The sequence below is a fragment of the Pelophylax lessonae genome (genome assembly GCF_965119305.1).
Source record: "Pelophylax lessonae genome assembly, chromosome: 11".
Classification (NCBI taxonomy): Eukaryota; Metazoa; Chordata; class Amphibia; order Anura; family Ranidae; genus Pelophylax; species Pelophylax lessonae.
Window position 1 is genome coordinate 170,801,835 of NC_138778.1, and position 9,998 is coordinate 170,811,832.

A 9,998-nucleotide genomic window follows, 5' to 3' on the forward strand; every position below is an offset into this window, starting at 1 on the left:
TATGCAAAACCATTAGTGTGTCTGCAGACATTAGCTATGTCAGGATTCTAAAATAGCTAACCTGCATACAGTTTTCAAATGTGAACTCAATAAAATAAATGATACTCAAAAATCTGGAGCAGGAACTGATGACATATATGTTCCTAGACTCTGGTATTTTGAGAGTCTGCGATTCCTCACAGAACAGGTGGATGCCAGAACATCAATTTGTACCCTGTCTTCTAACCCCCCTTCTCTACCATCCACCTCAGCACCTGTTGAAAACGCTATGTCTCCTGAAATGGTGTTTGAGGACAGGGAGGACATACTCCAGACACAGGTACCTTATGAATAATTATGTGTGCTTTCATTGTGGTTCTAACAAATAATCCATGCATGCTGTTTGCAGGTAACATTGATGCTTGGGGTTTAATGTGAATATGAACTGCATTTGTCAAATAAACTAAAAATCCTTTTTCATTTAACAGACAAACACACAGGAAGAGTAAACAACAGAGGACATTATAAATGAGCCGACTCCCATCATACCTGAGAGCAGTGGCGGCTGGTGCTCAAAATTTTTTTTTTGGGGGGGGGGGGGCGCAAACAGAAAAAATCTAATAGGCATTGCTTTGTGGCAAAAAACTCGGCAAAAGATTGCGTGACTTTGAGGTCACAAAAGTGTGAAAGGGGCCTTCAGTAATCAAAGTATAGTGTGCCCCCCTTCAATGCAGAGTTACTACAGCGCGGTGCCCCCATTCAATGCAGAGTTACTACAGCATGCCCCCATCAATGCAGTGACCAGCATGCCCCCATCAATGCAGTGACCAGCATGTCCCCATCAATGCAGTGACCAGCATGTCCCCATCAATGCAGTGCCAGTGACCAGCATGTCCCCATAAATGCAGTGACCAGCATGTCCCCATAAATGCAGTGACCAGCATGTCCCCATAAATGCAGTGCAAGTGACCAGCATGTCCCCATCAATGCAGTGACCAGCATGTCCCCATAAATGCAGTGCCAGTGACCAGCATGTCCCCATCAATGCAGTGACCAGCATGTCCCCATCAATGCAGTGACCAGCATGTCCCCATAAATGCAGTGCCAGTGACCAGCATGTCCCCATCAATGCAGTGCCAGTGACCAGCATGTCCCCATCAAAGTGACTCACTTCCCGCCCGCTGTCAGACTCAGCGAGGGGGAGCAGGTAAGTGAAGAAGCCGCGGTGGCCTGGCGATGGCGCTGTAAGGACCTGTCACCTGCTGCCTAGAAGCTCCGTGACCAGCGGCCTCGAGGGATCCAAGATCAGTGTTGGCCGGCGGCAGAGGAGACTGTAAGTAGCGGGCGGCTTCTTCACTTACCTGCTCCTGGCTGAGACGTCTCGGGGCTGCTCCTCCTGACGGCGGGCGGGAACCGGGAAGGTGAGTGCGTCAGAGTGACTGACGCACGCACCACCCCCACGACAACGTCAGGGGGGAGTCCTGAATGATTGGTCCAGGCTGGAGTCTGGACCAATCACAGGACTAGGAGTGTAGAAGTGGGAGTTTCGGGCACATTGCTCTGCGCCCCGATGACACCCACAACGGCCGCCAATCGGCACCTCTGCCTGGCAGCACGTGGGATGCCAAACCCCACCCCCTCATAGACTTCAATAGGTCCGGCGCCCCTAGTGGGCTTTAAATGGTATTTTTTTTTTTTCCTTGAAGATGCTGATAGATGCTGATGGGGGGGCGGCGCCCCTGCACCTCCTATAGACCGGCCGCCACTGCCTGAGAGCACTCCAATACCACCGGTGCCTAGGCCTCAAAAGAGGAAGAAAATTGAGGATGCCACGTCCTCTTTTCTTAACAAGGCAAGTGCTGCTCTTGATAAAAAGCCAGATGAAGCTGATGCTTTTGGGATTCTCACAGCCAACAAGCTCCGCAGAATGCCGGAGGAACAACGGCAATATGCAGAAACTTTGATGCTAGAGACCATGCATAAAGGCATTAGAGGGGAATTAAGTCAACATACACGCATGACCGAGTCTCCAGCACCATCACGGCCATTGCAACAGGCCAATCCACACCCCAATCCACCCCCAAATCCACACACCGGTCATGGATCAATGCATCATAGTGCTCAATGGCCATACATGCAGCCTGAACATCAACAGCCATCTTGGGCCCAGGGATATCACTATACCCAATTATAAAGTACAATATATTATTTAGAAGATTGGTTCATTTTGTTATTTGTTTCATCTGTGTTTTACTGAATGATTTTTGATTTAATGTTTTCTCCAAAATAAACTCCTGTGTAGTAATCTAGTAATATCTACATCTTTATTTTGAAGTGTCAGTGACTTCTTCACTGATAATCAGCACATTGATTGTCAGTGCAGATCCATTGGGGATGCCCACTAGAAACAACAGGGATATCTGTGATTGCCCATAATGCCTGTCAGTGGTTCCTCATCAGTGCAACTTCCACTGAAAAATTAGTCACACAAGAAAAATTTGTAACTAGCTATACCTTTATTAAAAAAATTCAAACACACACATAAATGCAAATGATAAAACTTTAATTTATAAAAGACAGAACGTTGTAACCAGCAGTGTTCATTTTTTTTAAATATTTTTTGGTATGTTTTAAAGGGGTTTTATTTGAAAAACTATATATTTTTTTTTTTTTTTGTGGTAAGCACAACAGGTGCTGGTCTGTACACTTTCCACCACTCAAACACATTTATTAAACTTTGCCCAACATGTCTATCACGGTATTAATTTTGGTCAGCACAACTTGGCATCGTTCAGCAATTTCACCAATCTCTGCCTTGCAGGCTATAAGCTCGTTGATAAACAGCCGTGCACTGGAACCTGACAAATGCTCTCCGGCATCCATCGCCATTTCTCCTTCTAAAACATAATACATAAAATTAAAAGGATGCTAGGGATGGTATCTGTGGCATGCATAAATCAACAAACATTGGTGGTATTATCAGCTTACCGGTGCTTGTAACATTTAACATATCCAAAACCACCTCCTGGTCTTCTGGATTCTGTGTCTGGCTGCTCTGCTGGTGTCACCAGTTGTGTCAGTCTGTTCTTTCTGAGCTTTTTTTCTTTTCTCTCCTGTTCAAAGATGAAGAACAAACATCAAAGCACACAGGGTATGTAAAGTATCTCTATGCTAAGTGGATGCATTAAAGTGCGTTCCTGAATTGGCTCTCCCAGCTCCTACCTTCTGTGCAACTACCCTGTGTACTCTAAAAATAGGCCCACACATTAGACACAGATTACACTTTACACACACTATACTCGTACGATTATTTGTTACGAACGAACGATCTACGCATCAAATACAACATAGCACATGGTGCAGAAAAATATGGATATAAACACAAATTAAGTTATACTCACTTTTCTTTAGACGTTTCTTTATCTTAGAAAACTGATCCTCCTCTCTCAATTTGAGATCCGACCAACGTTTGCGGAGTTGGTCCTTTGTCCTCCTCACCCCAAATTTCTGGTGCAGAACATGGACCACCTTCTCCAGTATTTTATCTTTCCTGGCATTAGGCCTTGAGTACGATCCCATTCTCCCATCATAATCTTTGCAGATCAGGATGTCCACCATCTCCACCATCTCATCAAAGGACATGTTTGATGCCTTTTTTTTTGCTCCTAGGCCTGGAAGACTGCTTTTCCTCCCTGTCTGTGCCGCATGACACATGTGTGTCCTCATCCATCTCCGCCGTCTTCATTCTGCCCACACCAGGAGGGAAAAGGTGCGGGCCATATATCATAGTAGGTGTACAAGATTATTGTACGAACACACGTTCCATGCAACAGAACGTTCGTCTAGGTTTCCTTTTTTTTTGGGTTAGTTTCAAAACAAGTTTAGGAAATAAAGTAAAAATACACATTACATGTTCGAACGATTTTGCATTCGGTCGGTGTTTACGAAAGACATTCGACCCATGTTTTGCAAGCAATATACATTACCACAAAAATGAACCTGCACAGTGACTAATTATAGTGCAAAGCACGAACAATAGCAGCCAGGCTTTACATTTATTGATTTTATTATAAGTAACAATCAAACGTTGAGATACATTGGGATAGCATACACACAATTTTCGGGTTGAATGTTCGCTGGGTATTGTTTACTTTCTCCCATCTCCTTCTGGATTATTTGACTGTTTCCGATCATGCATGGTATTTGTCGATCGACTTTTAGCATACGCATACTGTACTGACGAAACGATTATCGTTCGAGAAGATGTCGTACGACAGAAGTTTTCCTGTTTGTCCCTTCGGATTTTGTTGGACCAACTGTCGTGATCAGCTGTCGAAAGCTGTGTACCAACGATCAGATTATCGTGAGACCAGGTCGAAAGCGAGTTTTGTCGTACGATAATAGGAACGTGTGTACGGGGCATTAGGAATATGAGTATGTTGTGTCACAAGGGCTGATAGCCAACTACCAACTTGAACAGATACTAGCAGGTTGTAAGCCATGGAGACATTACAAGAAAAGGCTAAGCAATGTGATGGAATTAAAGCTGTCTTTGAATTTTGAAATATTAACATATTAAAACCTATATGAGGTTTTATGGACTGGATTTACATACATATACTGTAGATGTTTAGCTATGTATACATCTCAACATTTTTCTATTAGTGACACTAGCAGTTGTCATAATGGAAAAGCCTGACACGCAGGATTTGATCATACACCAATACCAAGAATGTGTTATTCTTGTTATTCTTATGTTCAGCCCCAAGCTGAAAGGAAGAAATCTAATAGTGTATAGGCCAGCTTAACCAGTTGAGCAGGAACCAAATAAGTGCCCAGCAGTTTTCCCGCTGGCCAATTCTGGCATTCCTACACATAAAAAACATATTTTTTTTTCCTAGAAACTTACTTAAAACATCCAAACATTATATCCAGTATATTTTTTAACAGAGGTTATAGAGAATAAAATGGTGGACGTTGCATATTTTTATGTCACGCAATATTTGTGCAGTGATTTTTCAAACCCAAATTTTTGGGAAAAAATACACTTGAATTAATTTTAATGTAGTTGTTTGGTAAAATATAAAAGATGATGTAATGCAGTAAACAGATACCAAACACAACATGCTTTAAAACTGGGTCTGCCCATGTAACGGCGCTAAATTATGGTACCTAAAAATCTCCATACGCAAAACTTTTTAGGAAAAAAAAAATTGCCTTCAAGAAATATAAATCGGAGGGGACCTTATCGGCTTTCCAGCTATACAAGGAATTAAATAAGAAATGTAAATCCGAAATCAAAATAGCTAAAATCAACTTTGAGAGACAAATAGCGGAGGATAGTAAAAAGAACCCTAAGAAATACTTTAAATATATCAACAGCAAAAAAACAAGGTCAGAATGTGTTGCACACATAATTAACAATGATGGGAGGATGGTTACAGAGGACACTGAAAAAGCAACTGTGCTTTGTTTTTTTCCTCAGTCTTTACACAAGAAAAGGAGGGGTACATTAACCACAACGGTTTGGTTAGCAGTACTTCACTGTACTTGCCACTATGGCTAACAGAGGGTGAAATAAGGGAAAGGCTAGATAAAATTAACACAAGTAAATCACCAGGCCCGGATGGCGTACATCCAAGAGTACTTAAAGAACTCAGTAAGGTAATATTTAGACCACTGTTCCTGATTTTTGCTGACAGTATTTTGACAGGAAATGTACCAGGTAACTGGAAAAAAGCTAACGTGATACCGATATTCAAAAAAGGGCAGAGGTATGTCCTGGGAAATTATAGGCCGGTGAGCCTGACATCAATCGTATGTAAACTTCTGGAGGGGATGATAAGGGATTATAGCCAAGAGTTTGCTAAAAAAAAAAACCAACATGATCAGCAGTAATCAGCACGGGTTTACAAAGGGGCGTACTTGTCAAACCAATCTGTTAACATTCTACGAGGAGGTTAGTTTTGAGCTAGACAGTGGGAGACCTGTGGATGTGGTGTACCTGGATTTTGCTAAGGCGTTTGATACAGTTCCCCACAAACGCTTGATTTATAAATTAAGGGTGACAGGCATCGACCACAAGGATTCCCCTTGGATACAGAACTGGTTAAAGGGGCGTGTCCAAAGGGTGGTAATAAACAATGCATACTCGGACTGGTCTGGGGTGGTAAGTGGGGTCCCCCAAGGCTCAGTTCTGGGACCAATTTTGTTTAATTAATTCATAAATAGCATTGAGGATGGGATCATTAGCTCAATCTCACTTTTTGCAGATGACACAAAATTAAGCAGGGCAATAACTTCACGTCGTGAGGCAGAAATCTTACAGAATGACCTAAACAAAATAACAGAGTGGGCAACTACATGGCAAATGAGGTTTAATGTGTAGAAGTGTAAGGTTTTGCACTTGGGGACTAAAAACATAAAAGCACAATACACTTTAGGGGGGGAAAGTTTGGGGGAATCAAAAATGGAGAAATATCTAGGGGTCTTGGTGGAAGATAGATTTGGCAATAGCATGCAATGCCGAGCTGCAGCTGCCAAAGCCGGCAGAATTTTGGCATGCATAAGGAAGGGGATGTATTCCAGAGACAGAACAATAATCCTACCACTTTATAAAACTCATCACCACATGTATTCCGTACAGTTCTGGTCGCCAGTCCTCAGAAGGGATGTATGGGAGCTTGAGAGAGTACAGAGAAGGGCAACAAAACCTAGTAGGGGATTAGAGGACCTTAATTACGAAGAGCATTTATAAGCACTTACTTTATTCTCCCTGGAGAAGAGACGTGTGAGAGGGGACATGATAGCGATTTACAAATACCTCAAAGATGATCAGAGCATAGAAAAAAAACTATTCAGTCGCAAGGAATGCATGAGGACACGAGGTCATACAATGCGTTTAGAGGAGAAGAGATTTAACCTCAGGCTACGCAGGGGGGTCCTTACTGTAAGGGCTACAAGACTGTGAAATTCCCTGCCACAAATGGTAGTAACTGCGGGGAGTATGGCTACTTTTAAAAGACTCTTGGACGTACATCTCAGGGATTGAAACATTCAGGGGTATGAGACATTAATACATCCACACACATCTACACAGGTTCAACTGGATGGACTATTGTCTTTATTCAACCTCACCTACTATGTACCTATGTAACTATGTAAAACACTTTATGTTGTTTAAACTCTTTTTTATTAGATTTAAGAAAAAAAAGACATGACGAGATAAAACCATCAAAAACACAGATAGTATTCCTGAAATACGTGAATGCACAAGAAAAATCCTGAATGCACAAAAAACAAAACAAAACAAAAAAAACATTCCAACTAACCCTGATGTAGTCACGTGTTGTGACGTAACACGTAGGGCATCTGCATACCGAAAGAGATGTGTAGACAAGCTCGGCGCTCGTGGATGTAATACACTTATATTCTTTTACAAAGTGAGTACCCTGCTGCTATTTCTTAAATAAAATTGATGAAACGTTATCACTCTATGGAGCTTTGTTCTCTTGCCCACATAATATGGAGTGGACCAGAAATGAAAGGAAGAGAAATGTAGAAGACACATCTTTAACCCTAGATGTGCTGGGAATGAAGGAGTAGCAAACCAAGATTTATCTTAATGCTGTTACCTTACAGCAGTAAGGTGAGCGGCCTGTGATCACAAAGGCGTCGCTTGCACTGAAGACTCACATATCCTTTGTTGAATTCACTGTTTGATTGCACAGAATATTTTTTATTCAAGTCTAAATCACCTGAAGATTGCGCAGCTGTTCTCTTTCAGTATTAATTCACAAATAATTATTTATATTTGTCAAAAGGTGAAGGACACATTTTATTCCTGACCATTTTGCATGGTAGTTGTTTTTATATCTGACCTATTTTATTTTATTGATTCATTCTTGTATGTATTTGATTCACATCATAGACATTCACCATGATTTAATGTTCTCATCAACCAGAGATTGGATTTCGATTTTATCACTGTTTCACATTTAATGATTATTTATTGTTATTAGCACATTATTAGTCCTACAGCGCAACACTTTACACTTAATTATTCCAACTACCCCACCATATGCACATATATATATATATATATATATATAAATTGCAAAACTAGACCCCTCACTTCAGGGGCGTCACTCACATGGATGCCTTTCCCAATCTTCCTCCTCACTATATTCAATAGTCTACCCCGTCAACCCCCCCCCCCCCCCCAAAAAAAAGTGATTTATAATAATAAGGAGGGAAGTACCAGGAGGACCAATATATGGCAACCTCCATAAATCTACCTATGAGTCCCCAACCCCCCCCCCCCCCTAGATCCCCAGCCGGTGTGAAAAGTGAAAACACCCCAATAGATTAACAGTGAGAACCCAAAGTTACCTAAAAAGGTTTGGGAAAATATTATTGTTGATTAAGGGGTAGAGGAAACCCTTTTTAAGCCTTTAAGCCCTCGCCCTTGTGCACACTACAATGCAAATACGCAACACAGGGCACGCAAGTATGTAAGCATAAATTGCAGTAAAAGCAATGATTTTAGGGCCATCAGTTAACTCTAAACTGGTAAAGGCTTTTAAACATTGCCCTAAAGAGAATTTGGGGTAACAGTTTTTTGCACATGCAGCTTTATGGCTTGTCATGTTTGGAATCAATTTATTAGCAGCAAATGCATCTTTTATATTTTGCCAATAATTGAGTATTTTATTGTGTTTGCACTAAAATGTATATTCCATCCCCATAACAGTGTTTATGATCAATCTTCTCTTTCCAGCAAACTGTCCCTGACATACATTTTATTCTATACTCCTCTTACCTGGCTTTCTTCTGAGCTGCATCCACTTCTGATTCCTGGTTCCATACCATTTCCTCGAGCACTAGGATTTTATTGCAGGGTCCAGCCAGGAACTGTCTCATAATATAGCCAAGCACCAGACATCCAAGGAGAATTGAGATGACACATAGCAGCCCTTTCCTGGGATTTCTTCCTGGGAACATTGTTCTGATGCTTTGAGATGTCTTCATGTGGATACGACAGACTGAAACAGCTTTTGCAGAACACTACACCTGCTTAGTGTGAACAACTAGCTACCTGTACACACCCACACTAGGTACATACTCAAGAAATATGTGTAATACATCCTTGTGGATAATTATGAAGTATTGAAGCAGTTTTTGGGAAATCTTTCTGCAAATAATCTATGTTACCCCATTTCTCGATCATAGCTGAACTCTAACTAAATTTTTACAAACTCAATTAAAACCATTAATATAACCCTTCTATGTATACATTACGTTTATACAACTGGTCAAAGGTAAAACTAACTTAAATGCCTAAATCCAGTTCCAAACTTTGGAGTGTGTTATCAAAACTGTACAAACCATAGCAGCTACTTAACCACTTGCTGACCACCAGCAGTGCATATACTGTGGCAGGTCGGCTCTGTCCCACAAAATGACGTAACTGTACCAGGGAGTACAGGGGCGCGCGCACGCCCGTTCGCTGCAGGGGAAGCTGATTTGTGGGTCTGTTGGCGGCGATTGCCGCCGGGCACCCACAATTTCTCCCTGTGTAGACAGAATGGCGGTCTGCCGTGTTTACACAGCAGCATTGAACACACGGCTCCTGTGTTCCTCCTATTTAGGAACATGGGTCTCTGTGTTCATTCCATAAGTACATCCCAAACACAGTTAGAAAGCACCCCCTAGGGAAACATTTAACCCTTTAATCATCCCTGGTGTTAACCCCTTCCCTGCCAGTGTCAGTACAGTAACAGTGCATATTTTTAGCACTGATTACTGTAGTAATGTCACTGGTCCCCCCAAAAGTGTCAAAAATGTCAGATGTCGGGGCACAATGTTACACATCTTCGGGGTTGCCTGAAACCTAAACCCTTTTGGGTTTTGTGACTAATACCATCAAACATCTGACCAACATCTGGCAGATGACCCTGCGGCGTGTTTGCTGCACCTCACGCAACGGGCCATTAAAAAATACAAGATCTCTCTTACAA

General features: G+C 41.8%; 1 protein-coding gene across 1 annotated transcript in view; it reads right to left on the reverse strand.

Annotated features, from left to right (window-relative positions):
* Positions 1-8,875, reverse strand: part of LOC309566676 (beta-1,4 N-acetylgalactosaminyltransferase 2-like) — a gene marked incomplete at its 3' end in the record, with an annotated part of 194,633 nt that extends 185,758 nt beyond the window's left edge. The window contains exon 1 of the mRNA XM_082271931.1: positions 8,801-8,875. Coding sequence (XP_082128057.1) covers positions 8,801-8,850 — 50 coding nt within the window. The 5' untranslated portion in view covers positions 8,851-8,875. The remainder of the gene's footprint in view (positions 1-8,800) is intronic.
* Positions 8,876-9,998: the final 1,123 nt, after the last annotated feature.